The following is a 27,724-nucleotide window of genomic DNA, read 5'->3' as shown; positions in this document are numbered from 1 at the left end:
GTACAAAAAACATGACAACCCTTTAATGTACGTTTAGGCAACTGCCACATGTAGTGAGGAGAAAATACCATAAAAAAACAAAAATATTAAAGTAAAAATACCCAATTTACAGTCCCACGCCCATAAAGAAGAAAGTAGGGACGTAACATGGAAGGCGTTGTGTCTGTATTCAATGGCTATATACAAAGTAATGACATAAGATGGTAAGGTCAACATATACAGTATGTGTGCAAAAAAGGACCAAGGATATATTTTGATCTGGTCTGCAGCTTCTGTGCCAAAAAGTGACTTCTGGCATCAAACTGTTCTAAGTCATTTGCATATATTTAAATAGAAAGTGCAAGAGCCCCTTTCCTGGGGAAGCTGGATGTCATGAGGCAAAATCAGTCCACCGCTTTTTTGAAGGTTTGGCCTGCACCATCGAAGTCTATTGTTATACTGGATACATTTCTATGGTTTGCCCTATGCTGTGCAAGTCTCTCAGGTGTGTCTTCTTATGTTTGGCAAGGGAGGATTTATCACTGTAGCATTTGCCACACATGGGGCACGAGAAAGGCTTTTCGCCAGTGTGAAGGCGCTGGTGTATGATGAGAGCTGACTTCTCCGTGAAACATTTCCCACATTTGGCACACACATATGGCTTATCCCCAGTGTGCGACTTCTTATGCTTAGCGAGGGCTGACGTGTTGCTGTAGCCCTTCCCGCACTCGGGGCAGACGTAAGGTCGCTCTCCTGTATGAAGGCGCTCGTGGATGATAAGCGTCGACTTGTCTCTGAAATGCTTACCGCATTTGCAGCACATAAACTCCTTCTCGCCCGTGTGGGTCTTCTGGTGGCGGAGAAGCGTCCTCTCATCACAGAAGCTCTTGCTGCACTGCGGGCAGATGGCCTGGCTCGCACGCAGGTGGAGTTTCTGGTGTTTAGCGAGGATGGTCTTGTCGCTGAAGCATTTGCCGCATTCCAGGCAAGCATATGGCCTAACCCCCGAGTGAATGCTCTGGTGTATGATCAGCGTTGACTTGTCTCGGAAGAGTTTTCCGCAATCGGGGCAAGGTAGCATCTTGTCTCCTGTGTGGGTCCTCTCGTGCTTGATGAGGGACGAGCGATCACTGTAACTTTTCCCACAAAACGAGCAGGAATAGGGCTTCTCCCCTGTGTGACCCCTCTTATGGATAACCAGTGACATCTTGCTACTGAAGCGTTTTTCACACTCCGAACACTCAAATTCCTTTTCGCCAGTGTGACACCTCTGGTGTTTGCCCAGGATCCCCTTCTCTGTAAAACGTTTCCCACACTCAGTGCACACAAACGGTTTCTCGTCAGTGTGGATCCGTCGGTGCCGCACTAGCTTCCCCTTCTCAGCAAAGCGTTTGCCGCAGTCAGAACACTCAAATGGTTTTTCCCCGGTGTGCCCCCTCTCGTGAATGACGAGCTGTGTTCTGCAGTGGAAACTCCTGCCGCACTCAGAACACTCAAACGGTTTCTCGCCCGTGTGGCTCCTCTGATGCACGACGAGCTGAGCACTGTTCATAAAGCACTCTGAACACAGTGGGCAATGGTAAGGCTTCTCGCCCGTGTGGGTGCGCTGGTGTCTGATCAAGCTCCCTTTCTCGGGAAAACGCTTCCCACACTCTGAGCATTCATACGGCTTCTCACCAGTGTGACAGCGCTGGTGTATGACCAGCTGAGCATTCCACAAGAAACATTTCCCGCACTCCGAACACGGAAAGGTCTTCTCCCTGTTGTGGGTTTTCTGGTGCTTTGTGAGTTTCGAGAAGTCACTGTACAACTTCCCACAGTCAAAACATATATATGAAGTGCCGCCAGCACCACTGCTCATGTATGTAGGTGCCGAACCGTGAATATCAGGGTTAACAAGTCTGTCCAAAGTCCTTCTCATAATAGGAGGTGTCCTCCGATCCAATGCACTGGCCATACCATGCAGTTGTAAGTTCTCATAGATATCTTTTATCATGTCTGGCCTAAGCTGAGGCATCAAAACAGAACTATCCAAAGGACTCTTGGTTAACTTTAAAAAACTGCTGCCGGTTTCAGCGCTGGTGTGGTCTTCTTCTGGTCGACTAGGAGTAAAAACATTTGTGCTGGTGGAGTCTTCATCTTCAAATGTATTAGGTTCCTCCTTAATCTGAATATATGTATATTCTATGTGATCTATAGGAGAGATGTCTTCACATGGAAGAAGAGTCTCCTTAATACTGTTAGATGTATGCTGGTCATTGTCTTGGGGAGTGGAAGCGTCAGTGTTTGGCAGATTATCTATTTCATCCTTAATGTGAACAGGTGTTGGATGTATTGATGGAGTAATGTCTAAGTATGAGTTATGTTCTTCGCATAAGTGGTCTACCTTGCTTAAGCCGGGTTCCTTCTTATTACGAGGAGGTGTAGATGGCATATAATGTGTGCATATGAAAATATTGGACTTCTGGAGATGTTCTTCAGGTTCCTCCTTATTACAAGGAGGTATAGATGGTGTATGATGTGTGCATATGGAGATGTTGGATTTCTGGAGATGTTCTTCGGGTTCCTCCTTTTTAAGAGGAAGTATAGATGACGTATGATGTTTACATATAGAGATGTTGGATTTCTGAAGACGTTCTTTGGGTTCCTCCTTATTACGAGGAGGTATAGGTGGCATATGATGTGTGCATATGGAGATGTTGGGTTTCTGGAGACGTTCTTTGGGTTCCTCCTTATTACAAGAAGGAATAGATGGTGTATGAAGTGTGCATATGGAGATGGATTTTTGGAGGCATTCTTCGGGTTCCTCCTTATTACTGGGGGGAATAGATGGTGTATGATGTGTGCATATGGAGACGTTTGCTTTTTGGAGCCGTTCTTTGGGTTTCTCTTTTTTACAAGGGGATATAGATAGCGTATGATATGTGCATATGGAGATGTTGGCTTTTTGGAGGCGTTCTTCAGGTTTCTTATTACGAGGAGGTATAGATGGTGTATGATGTGTGCATATGGAGATGTTGGATTTCTGAAGACGTTCTTTGGGTTCCTCCTTATTACGAGGAGGTATAGCTGGTGTATGATGGGTGCATATGGAGATGTTGGATTTCTGGAGATGTTCTACAGGTTCCTCCTTTTTATGAGGAGGTATTGCTGGAGTATTATGGGTGCATATGGAGATGTTGGATTTCTGGAGATGTTCTACAGGTTCCTCCTTTTTTTGAGGAGGTATAGCTGGTGTATGATGGGTGCATATAGAGATGTTGGATTTCTGGAGATGTTCTATAGGTTCCACCTTTTTATGAGGAGGTATAGCTGGAGTATGATGGGTGCATATGGAGATGTTGGATTTCTGGAGATGTTCTATAGGTTCCTCCTTTTTATGAGGAGGTATTGCTGGAGTATGATGGGTGCATATGGAGATGTTGGATTTCTGGAGATGTTCTATAGGTTCCTCCTTTTTTTGAGGAGGTATAGCTGGTGTATGATGGGTGCATATAGAGATGTTAGATTTTTGGAGCTGTTCTTTGGGTTCCTCCTTCACAAGAACTGATGAAATTTGGAGATTTCCTTGACCCAACTGGGTTTCCACCTTTACACGACTAGAAGCGTACGGTGGATTCTCTGCTGATGAAGATGTATCCGAGTTCAGGAGATTTTCACGCGTGTGCGACCCCTTCTCCTTAAAAAAAATTGACGAGCGTGGAATTCGATCTGTGGGTGGACCAAATTTCTTCTCCTCTTTTTCCACACAAGATGGCGGCTCCTCAGTCACGCCAGTGGCTTGTTCAATCTGCGTTTTAGCTGGTTTACTTAACTCCTCATGTTCCTCGCCATTTACAGAAACCAAACAAGGTGACTGTTGTGTGAACTTTGCCTTGTGGACTCCTGGTCTTCTCAGCATCTGAAAAAAAAAAAAAAAAGAATCCATCTCATCACAAGTAATGAAGTGTAAAGGATTTTGTCACCATTTACCAACTTAAAAAGAAATAACCGTTGAGTATAATTTCCTGGATTGTGGGGTTACATGCCGTAACTGGGAAAATAAAAGAAAATACACTTTGGATTGTACTCATAAAAAAAAATGCATAGCTGTTCATCCATTGAAAACTGCATGTAAATTCATTCCCAAAGAGATAGCGCCCGTCTCATTTCCTGGCTGGAGGACGCCCAGCATCATAGCCCTTTTATCCCCCGCGTGACTGTCCCTGGACCGTTCCCCTGATTAGTTGAATTTCAGTTCTTTCAACCATGGAGGCTCAACATCACATGTGGACGTTTCCTACATGCAAATACACCCTGCATAGGAACGCCCATTCCTCCAGACTGACACCCACCCATCCAGACATTTTATTATTTGCATAACTCCTCCCAAGAGCCAGCCCACTGCTTGTATCAGGGCTGAGAAGTACTGAGGCCGGGTGCTGTGATGTTTTCAGGATGCTATATACAGCCCCTCCCACCAGCCATGATCTGCCTGCATTGTGTAGAGAAGCACAGAGACCCAGTGATGATATCACAGAATCTAAAATAAGTTATGTGATGAAAATGGAAGGGTTTTATTTTTAAAATTTAGTAGCATATTGATGAGCTTTAATTAGTACCATCCACATCACCTCACCTCCCAAGGCAACAGTTCGATAATCTTGTTGGAGGCGTCTTTTGCTCGCTGTGCGTCTCAGTTATCAGGGAGGAAGCGCGAGTCTTCTTCACCCTTGTGTGATCCTATGGGATGAGAGACACCAAGAGCGTTATTAATAGAGATAAGAGTGATGTCATGTGACCTCCCAGAATCCTCCTCACCTCTCCGGTCAGGTCTGTGTTTTATTAATAGAGATAAGATTGATGTCATGTGACCTCCCAGAATCCTCCTCACCTCTCTGGTCAGGTCTGTGTTTTATTAATAGAGATAAGAGCGATGTCATGTGACCTCCCAGAATCCTCCTCACCTCTCCGGTTAGGTCTGTGATTTATTAATAGAGATAAGAGTGATGTCATGTGACCTCCCAGAATCCTCCTCACCTCTCCGGTCAGGTCTGCGTTTTATTATTAGAGATAAGAGTGATGTCATGTGACCTCCCAGAATCAGACACGCCTTCTCCCTGCCAGCCAATCCTAAACTCTAGGGAGTTGGTGCCCATTAAAAAGATGCCATGTATGCCTTCTTCAGCTCCATTTCAGTTTTAGAGAGCCCTGACATGGAAGAAGAAAAAAGCCTGAACTAACAAGCCCATTATGGAGCACTATAGGGGGCTCTCTGGGGACGCAAAAGGAGCACGGCAAAAAAATATTTGCAAACTTGCTTGATGCACCTAAAACATTGCAGCTTGTTAAAATTATTTATGCAACATGATATATATATATATATATATATCAAGTTGCACAAATAATTTTAACAAGCTGCATTGTTTTAAGTGCATCAAGCAAGTTTGCATTTTTTTTCTTGCTCCTGCCATCCCCAGAGAGGCCCTATAGTGCTCCATAATACAAATATACACAGATATATATATATATATATATATAAAACTATGTGTATGTATGTATTTGCTCAATATCCTATATAAACCACTGATGATAATAGTAGCCAATCAGAGAGGTGCAGCCAGCCAACAAGGACCTGTGGTTGGCTGCCCATTGCTATTATAAAATACCCCCCACATGGTTCTCTCCAGGCAGAGCCATCAATACCCACCAGCTGGAAGTCTTTTCAATATAGGCAGCCATAAAGGCGCTCCGGAAGTATTCCCCTGCAGCCACTTCCGCCCTGAGTTTTCCATCCTCTGAGATGTGCCCGGCTCCAACATGGCCGCGCGCCTGCGCGTAGACTCAGCTGCTTCTACTGTAACACACGAAGGCCATTTTGTCGTGGTCTCCGTCTTCAGCGCGGGGCGCCTTGTGCTCCCGATGATGGGCGGACGTTCTTGGTTTTCGGGCAGCTGGCAGAGCCGCATTTTGTGTTCATACAACCGCAAGATCCGGGGAGACTCCGCTATAAATCACAGAAAAACAGCTATGTGGGTGAGCGGCCATTTTGTCGTAGTCCATAGCTGGTAGACACAAGCCCACTGAGGAGGAGCCAAACTCCTGCTGAGGACTTCCAAACTGCTTGTTTTCACTTTCCTACTTCCAGGGCCTGATAATAAATGATGGCTGTTGTGTCTTCTTCAGTTTAAATCTTTGAGCTCACAGATGAATTGAGAGGCGGGGGGGTCTCAGGAAACGTTTGGGAATGGCGCAGAGCGTGTTCACATCATACACAAGACGGTGAATGCCAACAAACCTGGAAACTAGTTGTAATCAGTAGACTGCTGCATGTCTGTGTGCTTTGGTTAATGTATACCCTTTAAATCATGAAAATGGCCGACAGGACCATCAAACTCAATGGTGGAGCCATAATGATCCAGATTCTGCAGAACGAAAAGTATTTCCCTTTATAATTTGGAAATTTGGCTGATGTTGCGTTTCCAGGTATTTACTAAGCCCCACCCCCACAGAATAAAACACAAGGCCAGTGGCAGAGCTTCTCCACCTCAACTGTAATAATACGTAATCAATAAGATGTAGTATCTGTGTATAATGAATTATAATGGTGGGGGAGGGGGCGCACCCCCAGTCTGCCTTATGAATAGGGTTGCCACCGCATCCCTTTAAAACCGAACATATATGAATTACACAGGTTCTGTAACTGATTAAGGTGGTAATGAAATGTACTTGGTGCCTTATCTGCATTAAATTAGCCTCAGAACCTGTGTAATTCATGTGTTCGGGTTTAAAGGGATGAGGTGGCAACCCTAGTTATGAATGAGATACCGACAGGACGGATCGTTTATTGAGGGACTGAGATCAATGTGATTGGAACACAGTTAAGATCAATAGCTGGTTGGGGCACAGCTGAGGCCAATGACTGGGTGATTGGGGAACAGGCAAGACCAATGGTTGGGTGATTGGGGAACAGGCAAGACCAATGGCTGGGTGGTTGGGGAACAGGTAGTACCAATGTCCGATGATTGGAAAACAGGCAGGACCATTGGTTGGGTGGTTGAGGAACAGGTATTATCAATGAGTGATGATTGGGGAACAGGCAGGACCAATGGCTGGGTGGTTGAGGAACAGGTATTATCAATGGGTGATGATTGCATGACTAATGGTTGGGTGATTAGGGAGCAGGCAGGATCCATAGCTGGGTGGTTGGGCAACAGGTAAGACCAATGGCTGAGTGGTTGGGGGAACAGGCAGAACCAATGGCTGGGTCGTTAAGTAACCGGCAGGATCAGTGCTTGGGTGATTGGGGAACAGGCAAAACCAATGCCTGGGTGACTAGGGAACAGTGAAGACAAATAGCTGATGATTGGGGAACAGGCAGGACCAATGGCTTATAATTGGGGGAAAAGGCATGACTAATGGTTGGGTGATTAGGGAGCAGGCAGGATCCATAGCTGGGTGGTTGTGCAACAGGTAAGACCAATGGCTGAGTGGTTGGGGGAACAGGCAGAACCAATGGCTGGGTCGTTAAGTAACCAGCAGGACCAGTGCTTGGGTGATTGGGGAACAGGCAAAACCAATGCCTGGGTGACTGGGGAACAGTGAAGACCAATGGCTGTTGATTAGGGAGCAGGCAGTATCCATAGCTGGATGGCTGGGCAACAGGCAAGACCAGTGGCTGGGTAGCTTGAGAACAAGTAGAACCAGTGGTTGTGGAACAGACAGGACTAATGGCTGTGTAATTGGGGAATGTTCAGGACTAATAGCTGGGTGACGATAACAGGCAGAACCGATTGCTGGGTAATTGGGGCAAGGGCAGGACGGTGGTTGGGAAACAAACAGGACTGACAGCTGGGTAATTGGGGCACGGGTAGGACCAATGGCTGGGTGGAATTGCCTACAGCTGGTGTTGAGTTGGTGTAGTATATTCGGTACACAGTGCCAAAGGTTGGATTGTGTAGAATCCTACAAGGAATCACCTGTTTGGTGGCACAGACCCACCCTACAGTATACTGCAGAGAATTGTATGAATGAAATTGTTCACATCCACTGCAGATTTGTAACCGGCCCACATACCATGTGTACATTACACTGGTTGCTCTCCTATACAGTGTGATGGAAGTTCGACCACGTATGTGCCTTGTGCCTTACTGGCTAGCCTTCCATCAACCTATACATTTACAAACTGTCAGATGATGGGTGATCTAGGTGGAGCCTCCGTACTGCTCTCTCCTTTAGGCTGGGTTCACATCTAAGCCGCATGTGGCTCGCAGCAGGGGTCCGGTGCAACCCTGTTCTCCGTTTCAGGGTCGAATTTTTGCCTGAATTCGGCCCTGAAATTGAGCCAAAGACGCACAGGACCTCTGTGCAATCCGCTCCGCAGCCACCCCAGAGATATGTGAACTGGCTCCATAGAGAGCCGGTCACAATCTCCTGTCATGCAAATTGGACGCGGTGAAACCCTCATCCAATTCTCACTAGTGTGAACCCAGCATTACAATAAAGTCTCCTCTTACCCGATGATGTGAGGGGCGGCCGATTCTCCATCATGTTGTCCTTGTAGAGATCCTTGTGTCCTTCTATATACTCCCACTCCTCCATGGAGAAATAGACATGAGGAGTTACATCCTAACCCAATATAGCAGTGGTTGTCAACTTAGGAGCTAAAGGGGGCCTCAAATGTGGCCCCTAACATCACCAAAGGGCCACACATAATGTTTAATATATGTAATGCTTGAGAGGACTGTCAGAAACTGCAGATCTAATAAAAGGAAACGAGGGTCAGAGTGTGTGGACCTGCTACATTTTTGGCTGGGTATCTACTACAGCAGACAATACGAACCTGGGAACATTAACACGAGGCTGTAGAGATCAATAATACTACCCTAATCATTGTTCCCACTACAGACTGTTGAGGTCCGAGGGGCCACACATTATATACCAAAGGGCCACATGCGAAGGTTGGGCACCAGGGCCTTATAGGAACCTGACACAATGATACAGTGACCTACTAGTCACATTCCTTGTCTTGAAGGAAGCAGTGGTGTGACCCTCAGAGGATCCTTCGCTCCGGTCAGGCAGATGATCTCCAAAGCAAGGCGTAGTATCCAGTCCCATTTCACCGTCACCATATTGGTCATGTGATACATAGCAGACATTATTTGTTCACAGAAAACAGAGTTAGTAAGGGAAAGAATGTGACAAAATATTAGCTAAGAAGTAGGAACACAAGCAGATGCTGTGGGACAGGGATATGCAATTAGCGGACCTCTACAGCTGTTGCAAAACTACATTTCCCATCATGCCTCTGCCACTGGGTGTCATGCTTGTGGCTGTCAGAGTCTTGCTATGCCTCATGGGACTTGTAGTTCTGCAACAGCTGGAGGTCTGCTAATTGCATATCCCTGCTGTAGGATATTATCAGGCTGGGCATTCTTAGGCAGGGGCTACATACTGTATCTTTTTATAGATTTCACATATAAGAAAACTGCTTGAAAGGATACAATGCTAACTGTGGTATGTAGAAAGACCGCTGTAGCACACTTAGGGGTGTGTTAAAGTAGAACTATGGGCAAAACTTTTTTCTTCATTTTGGATAGAGTAAGAAAGGGTTATAACCCTTCAGATTTGTATTTTTTTTTCACTATCTGTTTCTCATTGCGGAGATTTCCCTTCACTTCCTGTCCCATAGCCAAACAGGAAGTGAGAGGAAATCCCTGCAAATTAAGGGAATTCCTTGGGGAACCCCAGATCACCAGAACTAGTGTCCCCATTGGAAAACTTCCCCTCTTTTACTTCACTGGGGACAACACAAAATGTGGGATTTTCTTTTACTTTCACTTTCTTTCCAATAATTATTACAAATTTTAAGCATCATGCAGAAGTTTATGCTTAACCACTTCAGCCCTGAAAGATTTAGCCCCCCCCCCCCTTCATGACCAGGCCATTTTTTGCAATACAACACTGCGTTACTTTAACTGACAATTGCACGTGTACATGTGACGTTGTACCCAAATAAAATTTATGTCCATTTTTCCATACTTATATTGATTGGTTTACGCAAGAGTTATAGCGTCTACAAACTATGGAATATTTTTCTTTATTTTTTACTAGCAATGGTGGAGATCAGTGACTTATAGCAGGACTGCGATATTGCGGCGGACAAATCGGACACCTAACTGACACTTTTTTGGGGGACCAGGCACACTAATACAGTGATCAGTGCTAAAAAAAAAATATGCATGGTCACTGTCTTAATGACACTGGATGGGAAGGGGGGTTAACATCAATGGCGATCAAAGGGTTAACTGTGTGCCTAGGGAGTGCTTGCTAACTGTGTGGGGAAGATGCTTTGACTGGGGGAAGGTACAGCAGAAACACAGGATCAATACTTTCCCCGCTCACAGAACAGTGATCTGCCTTGTTTACATAGGCAGATCGCCATTCTGCCTGTCTCCTCAATGAACGGCAGGTCCCGGCAGACATCGCATCCACCGGACCCGCCGATTGGCTCCCACTTTGCCTGATCGCCGCGGGAGCGGGTCGCCAGTGGCACACACCCCGGAAATGTCAGATTACGCAAGCGGTTAAACAATGTCAGATAGTGGTCAGAACAAGGTTGCATTTTCCAAAGTGATCAGAGGCCCTGACCAGTTAAACAGAAAAACTACAGCAGAAAGTTTTAGGCCCAACCATCCGGCTCTACTCATTAGCACAATCATTTGTCTAAGGCAGTGGTCATCAACTTCTGTCCTCAGCACCCACTAACAGGCCATATTTTAAGTATTACCTTGGGGAGATACAGACTAGAATACTGCAATCACTGAGCAGCAAATTATATCACCTGGGATGTGTTTCAGTTATCTTGCAAACCTGGCCTGTTAATGGGTCCCGAGGACAGGATTTGAGAACCACTGCTCTAAGGCAGGGGTCTCCAAACTATGGCCCTCCAGTTGTTCAGGAACTACAATTGCCATCATGCCTAGTCATGTCTGTGAATGTCAGAGTTTTACAATGCCTCATGGGACGTGTAGTTCTGCAATAGCTGGAGGGCCGTAGTTTGGAGATCCCTCGTCTAAGGTTATGAGCACAAGGAATCAGCAACTAGGCACCAAGAAAAATCTACAGATAGAAATAATTATCAAGTAACAATACATTAAGCTAGTGCTCATACATATCTCCAGAACGGGGTCTCCAAACTTTTTGAACAAAGGGCCAGGTTTACTGTCCTTCAGACTTTAGGAGGGCCAATGGCCCATGGGAGTAGAAAATGCCTCAGGCTGGGTGGTCAGTAGGAGTAATAAAATTACATAGCAGTCAGTAGGAGGAATAGAACCCCAACAATGGTGTCATTGGAATGAATAATGTCCCACTGTTGATGTCGGTGGAAGAAACAATGCCCTATTATTGGTATCAGTGGTAGAAATAGTACTCCATCATTGGTGTCAGTGGTAGGAACAGTGCCCGATTGTTGGTATTAGTTGAAGGAATGGTGCTCCATCTTTGATGTCAGTGGGAGGAATAGTGTTGTAATGTTTATACCAGTGGAAGGACATATGGCCTATTATTGGTGCCAGTGGAAGGAATAGTGCCCCTCTATTTTCGTCAATAAGAGGAATTATGCCCCAATGTTGGTGTTGGTGGACAGAATGATTGTATCAATGAGAGGAATAGTTCCCCCAACAGCCACATAAAGGACCGCATCTGGCCCTCGAGCCACAGTTTGGAGACCACTGCTTTAGAACACGGTGACGTATACTGTAGGAGCATTGTCATCTAGGACTGGCCTCAATACCTCAAATCATGTGGTCTCAATCTCGAGAAAATAGAACAATTGGGGAGGCTTTACGGTCCCCCAATAGCATCCTACCAAAAAGTATTAAGCTGATATAACAGAACCAATACCAGGAAAAGTGAAAAATGACACAGGAAGAGAGAAAAGTAGGAGAAAGAATCGGAGTAGAGTGGATTGGGTCCCCTCAGCCCGGGCCTCCCTTCAGAAAATGGCCTAGTGTTTAGGGAGCTTGAAGATACGCAAGCAGATTCCACACTTTTTCAAACCTAGCTTACTTATCTCTATGAATATAGGTCAGTTTATCATTAATCGTAATCCAGGATATTTTATGTTTCACCAGGGTAACATTAATCACAGGTGATTTCCATGCGCACGATATGGTTTTGCTTTCACTTTCAATGATCATGGTAAACAGGACTAAGAGAGAGAATGAATCTCCTTAACCACTTCACACAAACCGCCGTACCAAATCGCTAGCTGCCATAACCCCTGTATTTTCGGGAACGGCGTGCGTTTCTCTTTAAGATAAAAGTGGTCTCTGCGGCGCATTCGCCGTGAGATCACTTTTATCGGAAAAGGTGCCCATCCCCCTCCCGCCGCTCTCCGGTCGTCTCCGCTGCTTACCGGACGAGCCGGTAGCGGTGGAGACGATCGCGTCCTCTCCCGTCGATGCCTAGCTGCCGACTGAGGGAAAGATGGCCCCTGCTCGGCTCCATGGCATGGGATAGTGGAAGCGACGTCAAATGTCACTTCCGCCCATAGCTCTTAAATGGATTTTTTTTTTTTTCTTATTGCATTTCAGTGTAAATATGAGATGTGAGGTCTTTTGGACCCCACATCTCATATTTAAGAGGTCCTGTCATGCTTTTTTTTTTTATTACAAGGGATGTTTACATTCCTTGTAATAGGAATAAAAATTACCCAATTTTTTTTTTTTAAACTGTCAAAATAAAAAATTAAAAGTAAAATAAATAAGAAAAAAAAACTTTTTTTTTAAAACACCCAGGTCCCGACGAGCTTGCGCAGAAGCGAACGCATACGTGAGTAGCGCCTTCATATGAAAACTGTGTTCACACCACACATGTGAGGTATCCCCATGATCGTTAGAGCGAGGGCAATAATTCTAGCCCTAGACCTCCTCTGTAACTCAAAACTGGTAACCTGTAGAAATTTGTAAACATCGCCTATGGAGATTTTTTTAGGGTAAAAGTTTGTCGCCATTCTACAAGCGGGCGCAATTTTGAAATGCGACATGTTGGGTATCAATTTACTCGGCGTAACATTATCTTTCACAATATTAAAAAAAATTGGGCTACAATTACTATTGTCTTATTTTTTAATTTTAAAAATTTGTATTATTTCCAAAAAAAAGTGCACTTGTAAGCCCGCTGCGCAAATACGGTGTGACAGAAAGTATTGCAACGATCGCCATTTTATTCTCTAGGCTGTCAGAAAAAAAATTATATATATATATATATATATATATATATATTATGTTTGGGGGTTCTATGCAATTTTCTAGCAAAAAATAATGATTTTAACTTGTAAACAACAAGTGTTTAACCACTTCAGCCCCGGAAGGATTTACCCCCTTCCTGACCAGAGCACTTTTTACAATTTGGCACTGCGTCGCTTTAACTGCTAATTGCGCGGTCATGCACTGCTGTACCCAAACGAAATTTGTGGCCTTTTCTTCCCACAAATAGAGCTTTCTTTTGATGGTATTTGATCACCTCTGCGGTTTTTATTTTTTGCGCTATAAACGGAAAAAGACCGAAAATTTTGTAAAAAAATGATATTTTCTACTTTTTGTTATAAAAAAAATCCAATAAACTCAATTTTAGTCATACATTTAGGCCAAAATGTATTCAGCCACATGTCTTTGGTAAAAAAAAATGTCAATAAGCGTATATTTATTGGTTTGCGCAAAAGTTATAGCATCTACAAACTAGGGTACATTTTCTGGAATTTACACAGCTTTTAGTTTATGACTGCCTATGTCATTTCTTGAGGTGCTAAAATGGCAGGGCAGTACAAAACCCCCACAAATGACCCCATTTTGGAAAGTAGACACCCCAAGGAAATTGCTGAGAGGCATGTTGAGCCCATTGAATATTATTTTTTTTTGTCCCAAGTGATTGAATAATGAAAAAAAAAAAAAAATTACAAAAAGTTGTCACTAAATGATATATTGCTCACACAGGCCATGGGCATATGTGGAATTGCACCCCAAAATACATTCAGCTGCTTCTCCTGAGTACGGGGATACCACATGTGTGGGACTTTTCGGGAGCCTAGCCGCGTACGGGGCCCCGAAAACTAATCACCGCCTTCAGGATTTCTAAGGGCGTAAATTTTTGATTTCACTCCTCACTACCTATCACAGTTTTGAAGGCCATAAAATGCCCAGATGGCACAACCCCCTCCCCCCCCCCCCCCCAAATGACCCCATTTTGGAAAGTAGACACCCCAAGCTATTTGCTGAGAGGCATGTTGAGTCCATGGAATATTTTATATTTTGACACAAGTTGCGGGAAACTGACAATTTTATTTTTTTTTTGCACAAAGTTGTCACTAAATGATATATTGCTCACACAGGCCATGGGCATATGTGGAATTGCACCCCAAAATACATTTAGCTGCTTCATTTAGCTGCTTCTCCTGAGTATGGGGATACCACATGTGTGGGACTTTTGGGAGCCTAGCCGCGTATGGGGCCCCGAAAACCAATCACCGCCTTCAGGATTTCTAAGGGCGTAAATTTTTGATTTCACTCTTCACTGCCTATCAGATTCGGAGGCCATGGAATGCCCAGGTGGCACAACCCTCCCCCCCCAAATGACCCCATTTTGGAAAGTAGACACTCCAAGCTATTTGCTGAGAGGCATAGTGAGTATTTTGCAGACCTCATTTGTTTTTGAAAATGAAGAAAGACAAGAAAAATGTTTTTTTTCTTTTTTTAATTTTCAAAACTTTGTGACAAAAAGTGAGGTCTGCAAAATACTCACTATACCTCTCAGCAAATAGCTTGGGGTGTCTACTTTCCAAAATAGGGTCATTTGGGGGGGGGGGGTTTGTGCCACCTGGGCATTCCATGGCCTCCGAAACTGTGATAGGCAGTGAAGAGTGAAATCAAAAATTTATGCCCTTAGAAAGCCTGAAGGCGGTGCTTGGTTTTCGGGGTCTTGTACGCGGCTAGGCTCTTAAAAAGTCTCACGCATGTGGTATCCCCGTACTCAGAAGCAACAAAATGTATTTTGGGCAAAAAAAAAAAAATTAATTAAAATAAATTTTTCCTGCAACTTGTGTCACAATATAAAATATTCCATGGACTCGACATGCCTCTCAGCAAATAGCTTGGGGTGTCTACTTTTCAAAAAGGGGTCATTTGGGGGGGGTTTGAACTGTCCTGGCATTTTATGCACAACATTTAGAAGCTTATGTCACACATCACCCACTCTTCTAACCACTTGAAGACAAAGCCCTTTCTGACACTTTTTGTTTACATGAAAAAATTATTTTTTTTGCAAGAAAATTACTTTGAACCCCCAAACATTATATATTTTTTCAAAGCAAATGCCCTACAGATTAAAATGGTGGGTGTTTAATTTTTTTTTTTTTTTTTCACAATATTTGCGCAGCGATTTTTCAAACGCATTTTTTTGGGGAAAAAAAAAAAACACACTTTTTAAAATTTTAATGCACTAAAACACACTATATTGCCCAAATGTTTGATGAAATAAAAAAGATGATCTTAGGCCGAGTACATGGATACCAAACATGACATGCTTTAAAATTGCGCACAAACGTGCAGTGGCGACAAACTAAATACATTTTTAAAAGCCTTTACAGGTTACCACTTTAGATTTACAGAGGAGGTCTACTGCTAAAATTACTGCCCTCGATCTGACCTTCGCGGTGATACTTCACATGCATGGTGCAATTGCTGTTTACATTTGACGCCAGACCGACGCTTGCGTTCGCCTTTGCGCGAGAGCAGGGGGAGACAGGGGTGCTTTTTTTTTTTTTTTTTTATTTTTTTTTTTTTTGTGCTTTTTTTATCTTATTTTTAAACTGTTCCTTTCATTTTTTTTTTTGTTATCATTTTTATTGTTCTCTCAGGGAATGTAAATATCCCCTATGATAGCAATAGGTAGTGACAGGTACTCTTTTTTTGAAAAAATTGGGGTCTATTAGACCCTAGATCTCTCCTCTGCCCTCAAAGCATCTGACCACACCAAGATCGGTGTGATAAAATGCTTTCCCAATGGCGCTGTTTACATCCGGCGAAATCTAAGTCATGACATTCTCGTAGCTTCCGGTTTCTTAGGCCATAGAGATGTTTGGAGCCACTCTTGTCTCTGATCAGCTCTATGGTCAGCTGGCTGAATCACCGGCTGCATTCTTAGGTTCCCTGTTGGGACAGGAGAGCCAGAGAAAAACATCAAAGACGGTGGTGGGGGGGGGCATTCCCTCCCACTGCTTGTAAAAGCAGTCTAGAGGCTAATTTGCCGCTAGGATTGCTTTTACATGAAAGCCGACCGCTGGCTGAAAAGAATGATACCAAGATGATACCTAAACCTGCAGGCATCATTCTGGTATAACCACTCAAAGTCCAGCAACATACCAGTACGTTGCTGGTCCTTGTTGGGCATATATTGTAATCTTTCTTTTCATGCAGCCTGTGGGCTGAATAAAAAAAAGAGATTGATCAGTGGGTATGCCCACCATTAGAATACCTCCCTTCATCCACCCACTTCTAATGATGGACATACATGCACCATTTATATATGCCGAAACATGGGGGCATCCTCCCGCAAAAGGTAGGAGCAAAATCGCTCCTCCGCCCCTGCTGCCCCCATGCTTCGGCATATATCACCTCCGCTGGAGTCACGGCTTTATATATTGTGGGAGCAAACGCTGTTGCTGTCAAGATCAATAAATCCGCGCTGCAGCTGAATGGCGTACCTAATGACAAAAAAATGGTTAACAATAAAACACAGTAAGCAGTAAAGTATAAAAAATTGCATACCTGAAAAGCAAACATGATAAAAAATAACAACAATAAAACATTGCAGAATAGAATACAGTAAAAAAGAGCAGAACAATAAAGAGAGAATAGAGAGAGAGAACAATAAAACTACTATTTTTTTTTTTAATATTATATATTTTTTTACACTGTTTTTGTAACTGTAACTTTTATAAAACTGTAACCGGTTCCAGGTGCGGGTCTCTCAAAATGCGATTGCATCTTGGGAGACCCTGTGAAAGTGTGCCTAGTCTGTGCAATGCTGTACCCTACGCTAATACTCAACTAGTGTATGGTAGCGTTCAAAACATTCACCAAATGCAAGGACCAGGACTGTCAGGACAGGAGGGACAATAATAGCGGGTGTCACGCCTATATCCGCGCTTGCTGCAGACACGACATCTTTTTTGGGGCGGTTCGTTGGGTAGGGGTACTCGGGAGGACATAAAGAAAATGCCTCTCATGCAGCCGACTGCATTTGGTTGGGGATGTGAATGGGGGGAAGTACGGGCGCTGCAGAAGCGGTGGGTTCCCAATTAGGATTGGCGAATGCAGCAGGAAGGGCATTATGGGCACGACGGGCCTGTGTTTGTCTTCTTGGTGGCAGCGGGACACTACTTGTGCTTGCCACCTCACCAGCTTGAACTGCAATTATGGGACTCGCCACGTCACCAAGCGTTACTGCAGTGCTGGTTTGACTACGACCGGAGTGTACTAGGCCGCTGGTGCTTGCCAGTTCACCAAAACGCTACCTGACTCTGTGAACGCTACAGTTATGTGTTTAGTGTTTTGTAAGTGACAGTGATCGATCGATACTGCACTTGGGTGGGTTGGGCTGGGCGGAGGGGCAAAAGGCAGGTGCTAGCAGGTATCTGGGCTGATCCTGCTAACACTGCGTTTTTGGGAACCCTAAACTGCTGGGGACGCTAGTATAGATCTGATCAGATCAGATATTGATCCGTTCAGATACTATACCACTAAGGGAGGTGTACGGTGCGTGCGTGCGTGGGTGTTAGCGCTACTGGCACTAACCTGACGCTGCCTGAGGCGACGCAGACCCTAAAGACAAGTTATATCACCGCCGGGCGATCAGGGGGCTAAACCTTTATTAGGTAATAAACGGCGGGTGCCCTGACACTATAAAAAATTAACTAACCAGCGTCACCGGTAACAGTTATACGGTGATCACTGGTGAAAGGGTTAACTAGGGGACAATTAAGGGGTTAAAACCTTTATTAGGTAGTATATGGGGGTCCCTGACGCTATAAAAAGCTGACGGCAAACATATATATTTACCTCCCTAACTAGCGTCACCAGTGACACTAATACAGCGATCAGAAAAACGATCGCTTAGTGACACTGGCGACGGGGGGTGATCAAGGGGTTAAAACTTTATTAGGGGGGTACCCCAGACCTAAAAGGGGGCTAACAATAACTGCCCTACCACACTAACTGTCACCAATGCAGTAATCAGAAAAAAAAAAAAAAACTGCTTGGTGTCACTGTGACGGATTGGGGGGGGGGGGGGGTATTCGGGGGGTGAAAAGTATGCCTGGCGTGTTCTACTGTGTGTGTGTTGTGCACTCACATCGATGTCTTCTCTTCTCGGCGCCAAAACGGAAAATACAGAGCCGAGGAAAGATGACATCACTTCCTCTGCCGCTGTTTACTATACAGCAGCAGAGGAAGGATTTCATTGGCTGGGAGCAATCGCGAGGGGGGGCCACGAATGGATGGCCTCCCCCTCACCTCTGATCTCTCCTGGACTGAAGCCGACCGCCTCGGGCACTGAGGGGGGAGTCCAATAGGACCCCCCGCCCGCAGGAGGCAGATCACGTACCAGGTATGTGATTTTGCCTGCCCGTGCCATTCTGCCGCAGTATATCTGCGTGAGTCGGTCGGCAAGTGGTTAAAAGAGGCTCGGTCCTTAAGTGGTTAACGGGGGGGGCACAGACAGCAATAAAAACTGACAGGGGTTCTAATTCCTCTCTGCTCTGTCCAAAACGATTTTTTTTTTTTTTTTTTTTTTTATGTTTTGCCGTCAGTTATACTTTAATACATTGAATCCATTTAGAAGATGTTTGAAAATATTTATAAAAAATAGGCCACCTCGTGTTTTATTCCAGAGACTCCAAGTACAGCACATTTTATTTTATTGCTGGGGAAAAAAAAAAATCATACCACATTTACAGTGCCTTGAAAAAGTATTCATACCCCTTGAAATTTCCCACATTTTGTCGTGTTACAACCAAAAATGTAAATGTATTTTATTGATATTTTTGATAGACCAACACAAAGTGGCACATAGTTGTGAAGTGGAAGGAGATTGATAAATGGTTTTCAACATTTTTTACAAATAAATATGTGAAAAGTGTGGGGTGCATTTGTATTCAGCCCCCTTTACTCTGATACCTCTAACTAAAATCTAGTGGAACCAATTGCCTTCAAAAGTCACCTAATTAGTAAATAGGGTCCGCCTGTGTGTAATTTAATCTCAGTATAAATACAGCTGTTCTGTGATGCCCCCAGAGGTTTGTTAGAGAACCTTAGTGAACAAACAGCATCATGAAGGCCAAGGAACACACAAGACAGGTCAGGGATAAAGTTGTGGAGAAGTTTAAAGCAGGGTTAGGTTATAAAAAGAAAATATCCCAAGCTTTGAACATCTCACGGAGCTCTGTTCAATCCATCATCCGAAAATGGAAAGAGTATGGCACAACTGCAAACCTACCAAGACATGGCCATCCACCTAAACTGGCAGGCCGGGCAAGGAGAGCATTCATCAGAGAAGCAGCCAAGAGGCCCATGGTACCTCTGGAGGAGCTGCAGAGATCCACTGCTCAGGTGGGAGAATCTGTCCACAGGACAACTATTAGTCATGCACTCCACAAATCTGTCCTTTATGGATGAGTGGCAAGAAGAAAGCCATTGTTGAAAGAAAGTCATAAGCAGTCCTGTTTGCGAGAAGCCATGTGGGGGACACAGCAAACATGTGGAAGAAGGTGCTCTGGTCAGATGAGACCAAAATTGAACTTTTTGGCCTAAAAGCAAAATGCTATGTGGGGCGGAAAACTAACACTGCACATCACCCTGAACACACTATCCCCACCGTGAAACATGGTGGTGGCAGCATCATGTTGCGGGGATGCTTTTCTTCAGCAGGGACAGGGAAGCTGGTCAGAGTTGATGGGAAGATGGATGGAGCCAAATACAGGACAATCTTAGAAGAAAACCTGTTAGAGTCTGCAAAAGACTTGAGACTGGGGTGGAGGTTCACCTTCCAGCAGGACAACGACCCTAAACATACAGCCAGAGCTACAATGGAATGGTTTAGATCAAATCATATTCATGTGTTAGAATGGCTCAAATTCCAGAATTAAATCCTATTGAGAATCTGTGGCAAGACTTGAAAATTGCTGATCACAGACGCTCTCCATCCAATCTGACAGAGGTTGAGCGATTTTACAAAGAAGAATGGGCAAAAATATCACTCTCTAGATGTGCAAAGCTGGTAGAGACATCCCCAAAAAAGACTTGCAGCTGTAATTGCAGCGAAAGGGGGTTCTACAAAGTATTGACTCAGGGGGGCTGAATACAAATGTACCCCACACTTTTCACATATTTATTTGTACAAAATGTCGAAAACCATTTATCATTTTCCTTCCACTTCACAATTATGTGCCACTTTGTGTTGTTCTATCACATAAAATCCCAATAAAATACATTTACGTTTTTGGTTGTGACATGACAAAATGTGGAAAATTTCAAGGGGTATGAATACTTTTTCAGTACACTATACTTTAATAAATTAAATCAATTTAGAAGATGTGTGAAAACATTTATAAATAAGGCGGACTGGTGTTTTACTCCAGAGACTCCAGGTACATTCTGTGGTTTATTGCTGAAAAAAAAAATTCATACCACATTTATATGACAATTCCATAGACTATGATAATACTAGGGATACTCCAATACTTTCGGTCAAGTATGTGCCGATACCGACACTTTGCAGTGCGATTCGCATTAATAGAAAAATATATGGGGGCACAAATCGCACTGCACAGAATTGCCTGCAATTTGAACAGGAATGCAGTGCGATTTCTGTTCGAATCGCATGCACTTTCCCGCACCTCTCCTGTATGAACTCAGGCTTGTCATAGTGACTTTGAGCCACCGGGTTCACACAGGAGCGGTGCAAGAAACCTCCCTCCATGACACGTTTGGGCTCCTCCTGCCTCGCCCATGGCTTTCTTCCCCAGCAGCTCTCTCCCCCCTACCTCCAGTGGCTCCAACCATCCACTGGACCCCCTCTCCATCACCACCCATCCACTCCCCCGGTACCAGATTGCTGCAATCCGGTCCGGGGTTTGAAATCCCCGTAGCTTTCTCGCCTCTCTTGCCAGAAGCTGACAGTATGGGCTAGACGGCTTCTGATTGATCAGTGCCATCCATGTGATGGTGCTGACCAATTAGAATCCCTGCACTCCGTACTCTCAGGCTGGGGGGAGAGAGCCGATAGAGACGTGGGAAACAAAGCCATGGGAGAGGGAGGAGGAGCCCAAGCCACAGATGTCCATAGTCAGATCGGGAGCCAGAGCTGGTGGAAGCCGTCATGGAGGAAGGTTTCCCACACCCCTCTTGTGTGATCTCAGGCTGAAAAAAACACTATGACAAGCCTGGGTTCAAACTGGAATCGCACTGCATTCACGTTCAAATCGCATGCAATTCTTTGCCATTCATTTTGTATAGATGCAAATCGCACCACAAGATATCAGTTTCAGGAGTATTTTTTTATAGAGCGGATGATCGGGCGAATATACAGCTTTCTCTTCTCCCCTGGAGTTGGGCTTCAACCTCTTAACGCTGGCGCCTCCCGGCCCTTTAAGAGGTTTATGACGCTGGGAGGCGGGGCTTAAGAGCACATGACCACCGTGAGTGGCTGTCACGTGATCGGAAAACGCTCGATCGCAAGCAGCAATCAGGAACTTTCGGTTAGGCGCTGGTAACTGCTGGGAACGCGCACCGTGCATGCTCTCCGCACAGCTGTATGCACAAGCAATTTATGCAAATATGCGGCCCCTCGGCGCCAAGGACCAGGTGCCGAGAGGCCACATATTTGCATGCGGCCGGTGCCAAGGGGTCAAAAATAATAATCAGTTAACCACTAGCTGACCAGCTCACACAGATATATTGCGACAGGTCGGCTCTCCTGTGCGAATCTCTGTACCAGTACGGCGGCGCACTCTCGCTGCGGGAGCGTGCCCGCGGGTCGTGCGGACTTGATGTCTGCTGGCGACCCGTGATCGCGGTAAGGAGGCGATTACAAGGCGATTCCCCATTCTGCCAGATGACCTGACAGATCTATTGTTCCCAGTAATCTGCCATGTCCCAGGCAGCCCACCCCCCCCCCCCCCCCCCACATTTAGAACACACCAAGGGAACGCTCTTAACCCCTTGATCGCCCCCTAGTGTTAACCTCTTCCCTGCCAGTGTCATTTTTACATTGATCAGTGCTATAAAAATGCACTGATCAATGTAATAATGTCACTGGTCCCCAAAAAGTGTCATTTGGGGTCAGATTTGTCCGCTGCAATGTCACAGTCCCGCTAATCACCGCCATTACTAGTAAAAAAATTAATACAAAAATTAAAAGTCCCTAAATCTATCCCATAGTTTGTAAACGCGATAACTTTTGCACAAACCAATTAATATACGCCCACTGCAATTTTTTTTACCAACAATATGTAGAATACAGATCGGCCTAAACTGATGAATAAATTAGTTTTTTATTTATTTTTTTTGGATATGTATTATAGCAAAAAGTAAAAAAAAGTTGTTGTTTTTTTCAAAATTGTCGCTCTGTTTATAGCGCAAAAAATAAAAGCCGCAGGGGTGATCAAATACCACCAAAAGAGAGCTCTATTTGTGGGAAAAAAAGGACATCAATCTTCTTCGGGTACAGCGTCGCAGGACTGCGCAAATGTCAGTTAAAGTGACGCAGTGCCGTATCGCAAAAAATGGCCTGGTAATTAAAGGGGCAAATCCTTACAGGGCTGAAGTTGTAGTAACCGCAGCATTTTTATTTTTACCTACAGGTAATCTTCTAATAAAACCTACCCGTAGGTTAAATTAGTATCTCCTAAACGTGAACCATTTAGGAGATCTAGGCAGCAGCAACCGGTGACGTCACCAGTGCATGCGCTCTGAAGGAACAGCATTACTTGTGTTGTTCCTTCAGAGCCCTGTGCCGTGGCTCCTACGCACATGTGCAGGAGTGACGTCATCGCCGCTCGGCCATTAAAGTGGCCAAAGCCCACGAACCCTGAAGGAGAAATCGGGTGAAGATGGAAGCCTCTATAGCAGTGACCGCAGACCACTGGAGGGCTTTGTTTCAAGGTAAGTCTTTAAGAATGTGCTAGTATGCAATGCATACTAGAACATTATGTCCTTACCTTGCAGGTTTTTTTTAACCTTTACTACCACTTTAAGTGAGAAATATAGGAACTATTATTTCTGTTTAGACGTCAAGGCTACCCATCCTGACCCTGGCTTCAAAACCTAGCGAGATACTGACCCAGAATATGCTAGATGGAAGGTCACTGCTTTATTGATTGTCCCAGGTCACAGACTTCCTAAGCAGCCAGGATCAAAAGGACAGCCCTCCGATCCCATGTTTTTTTGGGGGGTTTTTTGAACAAAGGAGAAGCAGGGGAGCAACCAACCTACAAGTTCCCCTCACCTTAACCAAAAAACTTCCTGAGAGAAACATATACTTATAAAAGAGGCTCTGGGTGGACAGTTGGATAAATGGCTCTATATTTAGGATGTATCCGGTCTAAAAAAAACAGAGGCTCTGGATGGACAGTTGGATAAATGGTCCTTCTAAAATGAGGAACATGTTTTGTGAGAAAGGAAATGATACTTTTCAGTGTTGTACTGGCTCTTTGGTTTCCGCTACAAACTTAACGTTTGTACGGTTTTATATTGCACATACAAACACATTTTCTAGGCAGAATTTTATGATACAAGGATGACATCCAGGGTCAGTAAATGACAAAACAAGCTGTCCTTATTTTTAATTTTTTTTCTTTTGTAGTGGTTTAATTTTTTGAAATGATTTTTTTACAATGCTAAAAGAATTTTAGTACAAATCTAGATCACCTGAGGATTTTTTTTTTAACATTTTTTAATTTTATAAAGAAAAAATAAAATGAAGGGTGCATGTATATAATACAGTTTTTATTTCTTGAATGTAAGAAGTCACTGTAAATAAATACTACCGATGCTAGAGAGTAAGAATGATCCCCCAAACACCCAAAATTACCAAAAACCGAAGCAAACGCCCTCCCGCGCACCCCCCCCCCCAAAGTCTGTACAAGTTGCTTCCCGAATATGTTGAGCCATCAGAATCGCGATTAAACAAACTTTCAACTGTTAAGAGAAGAGGAGACAAATTCTAACTACGGTTATGAGACACCAAACTACCCAAAAAAGGTGAAGCTTAGCAAGAAATGTAAAATTTATCGTTTCCGGTTAAGTGGCAGAATTGTACAAGCCTGCGTTAGGTAGGCTTTTATGTTAAGGTAAATGGGTATTTTGTTAAAGAAAAAAAAAAAAAGAAGAAGTATACATTTTTAAATTTTTCCAACCTGCTGTCTGGTTAACCTGACCGGAAAATCAATCAGGAGAAAAAAAAAAAAATAAATAAAATTATAGCATGTGTATAATTTTTTCTAGATAATAAAAACTAACACACTGCACCTGGTAAAGTGCAAATATAAGATTGTTAAAATATAATGCATTTTTTTTTTCAATATGGTAAAGTTTTTTTTTTTAAGTAATCAAACTGAATAAATTAGACTACAAAAAAAAAAAAAAAAAAAAAAAAGATAATTTTTGATGTTGGGATATACAAATATTTCCTACTATCATACTTAACCGTTTCTCAAATGATCACTTGTGTCCATGATCTTTAAATTAAAAAAATTAAATTGCACTTGAAAGATTCTGCTCAAAATCAACCATATTTAGTGATTTATGGAACTCTATTCCAAAAAAAAAAAAAATTGATGATGAAAATCCCCATTTAAAAAGACTTTGGATTCGATTGGCATGTAATGGTGTTTTTTTACGATTATTAGAAAAAAGGATGCTGAAGGCCTATACAGTATAGCTACGCACGGGTCTTGCGAATGGGTGAATTTTTTTTTTCTGGACTGATTATGGCAGCGCCGTTCGACCGTTGTAGATGTGAAGATTGATAAATGTGATATTGCGTTAGTACGGAGCATGATTTCTATGTGTTCTACAGCTCGGTATCGCTAAAAGCGCAACCCCCCCCCCACACTGTCCTTGGCCTCAACTGACGGGGGGGACGACTTTTGGCTTGTGAATTTTGCGGTGGATGATGAGGCCTGGCCTCTGGGCGAAACACTTGCCGCATTCGGGGCACATGTACGGTTTCTCCCCCCGGTGAAGGATCTGGTGGTTGGTGAGGTGGGACTTGCGCCCGAAGCACCGCCCGCACTCCTGGCACAGGAACGGCTTTTCGCCTGTGTGGATAATCTGATGCTTGGCCATGTGCGACTTCCGGGAAAAGCACTTGCCGCAAATGGGGCAGGGAAAGGGCTTCTCGCCGGAGTGGATTCTCTCGTGCTTGGCGCGGCCCGATTTGTCTGTGAAGCATTTGCCGCACTTGGAGCACGGGAATGGTTTCTCTCCGGTGTGGATCCTCTCGTGTTTTATGAGATCAGCCTTGTACGTGAAGCCCTTCCCGCACGAGCAGCACTGGTACGGCCTTTCGGTCAAATGGATCCTGACGTGCTTCATCAGGCCAGAGTTGTCCGTAAAGCATTTGCCGCACTCGGAGCAGATGAAGGGCTTCTCGCCTGTGTGAGAGCGCTCATGCTTGATCAAATAGGATTTGTGCGGGAAGAACTTGCCACACTCGCAGCACTGGAACCGCTTCTCGTCCACGGGAGTCTTCCGTCGGCGGACTTTGGGTTGGGGCTTGGGCTGTGGTGTCCTCTTCTGTCTGGGTTTAGGCTTTTGGACGTAAAACCCATCGAAATTAGAATTCAGAACTATGTTTCCCACTGTGTGCGTAATGATTTCAGGAGAGGATCCCCCAGTGTTGGATAGATCTAGGGCTTTCTCTGTGCAGTCCTCTGGTTGTACGTCTATGGTGACCGGGTTATCTTCCTCTTCCTCCTCCTCCTCTTCTTCTTCTTCCTCCGGAGAATCCTGCACCACATCGTTCTCCATATCGCAAGATAAGATCAGACAGCCCTCTGAGGTCCGACGGATACGGCGACCATCTAGTGGATGCAGATTACAAAAAGAATTTTAAAAAATAGGGTCAGCTCAAAATCGAGAGATCGTTTACATTTAACCTTATCAGACATCATTGGTCATATGGTCAAAAAGGTGAAGAAGGCCATCAAACCATGCCTGGGTGGCTAAAACAAAAAACATTTACTAAAATATAGTAAATATCATTACAAATGCCAACCATGCTGAGCAGGGATGTAGCACTGTAACTCTATAGATGACCTTGCAAAGCCAATCTGATTGACCTGAGACAGGCCCGTGGCCATTGTTTCCTACCATACAAGTGGCATTTGAACTTTGTAGACAACCTTGGAAAGCCAACCTGATTTACCCGGAGACTGGACTGTGGCCATTGCTATTTTCTACTGGTTTGTAGGCCACACAGCTCTGCGAGAAATGCTAAAACTCATGTTGGCCGCTGGAAAGACTTAGTTCGGTCCCATGCTGATCGACCTGCTCAGCATCCTGTTGCCCAGGCAACATGGACACATTTTGGGGTCAACCTTCTTGCTTCCTATGGGTCTTGGGAGCCCTGACTGTCCAGTTTCCTGCCAAACATGACCACATCTGCAATCCTGACACTCTTAGTGTTCTACAGCTTAGTAACACCTGTAGCATACCCCTCCCTTCTTGCCTTCCATTGGCCTTTTGTCTGCCGATACTCAATTTACCTTTGCCGGCCCTGATCCCAACACTTGTAATAGGTATCTCTGTGCTCCTTTAGCTGCCATTATTGTATCTCAAGCCTAACCTGCCTGTTGTTATCTGACTCTTGTCCATATACGGACCAGGTCTCTTGCCTGCTGCCTGGACCAGGAATTTTCCCACTAACAGACCACACCTTTTGCTTGCTGCCCTGACTGACCATTGCTTGTTCACCGACCATATCCCTTGCCTGCCGCCTGGACTGACCTTTTCCCACTGACAGATCATGTCTCTTGCCTGCTGCCTGGACTGACCTTTTCCCACTGACAGACCATGGGGTTGATTTACTAAAGGCAAATCCACTCTGCACTAGAAGTGCACTGAAAGTGCATTTGGAAGTGCAGTCGCTGTAGATCTAAGGGGAAGATCTGAAATTAGGGGAAGCTCTGCTGATTTTATCACCCGATCATGTGCAAGCTAAAATGCTGTTTTTTATTTTCCTTGCATGTCCCCCTCAGATCTACAGCGACTGCACTTCCAAGTGCACTGTAGTGCAAAGTGGATTTGCCTTTAGTAAATCAACCCCCATGTCTCTTGCCTGCTGCCTGGACTAGTACTTGCCTACTGGCAGATCACCCTTTTGCTTGCTGCCTGTACTGAACATTGCTTGTTCACTACCACGTCCCTTGCCTGCTGTCTGGACCAACTTTTTCCCACTGACAGACCACATCTCTTGCCTGCTGCTTGTACCAGTACTTGCCCTACTGACAGATCATTTTGCTTGCTACCTGGACTGACCATTACTTGTTCATTGACCCAGTCTCTTGCCTGCCGTCTGGATTGGTCCTTGCCTGTTTACTGACCGCGCTCGTCTGCTGCCTGGACCGACCCTTGGCTGTTTACGGACCCCATTTTTGCCTGCTGCCCTACCCCTTGCCACTTTACATTGATTACTCTCCAACTGAGGC

The 27,724-nt window shown here is 44.5% G+C and overlaps 1 protein-coding gene across 1 annotated transcript in view; it reads right to left on the bottom strand.

The window, feature by feature from the left end:
- Position 1: 1 nt before the first annotated feature.
- The window catches only part of LOC141106768 (uncharacterized), a 77,632-nt gene continuing 49,909 nt past the window's right edge, over positions 2–27,724 (bottom strand). Inside the window, exons 16-17 of the mRNA XM_073597695.1 lie at positions 25,143–26,098; positions 2–3,880 (exon numbers count right to left, since the gene is read on the bottom strand). Coding sequence (XP_073453796.1) covers positions 434–3,880; positions 25,143–26,098 — 4,403 coding nt within the window. The 3' untranslated portion in view covers positions 2–433. The remainder of the gene's footprint in view (positions 3,881–25,142; positions 26,099–27,724) is intronic.

The sequence above is a fragment of the Aquarana catesbeiana genome, linkage group LG08, assembly GCF_042186555.1.
Source record: "Aquarana catesbeiana isolate 2022-GZ linkage group LG08, ASM4218655v1, whole genome shotgun sequence".
NCBI classification, from domain to species: Eukaryota; Metazoa; Chordata; class Amphibia; order Anura; family Ranidae; genus Aquarana; species Aquarana catesbeiana.
The sequence above is the reverse complement of the archived record's forward strand: the minus strand, read 5'-3'. Positions and strand labels throughout refer to the sequence as shown.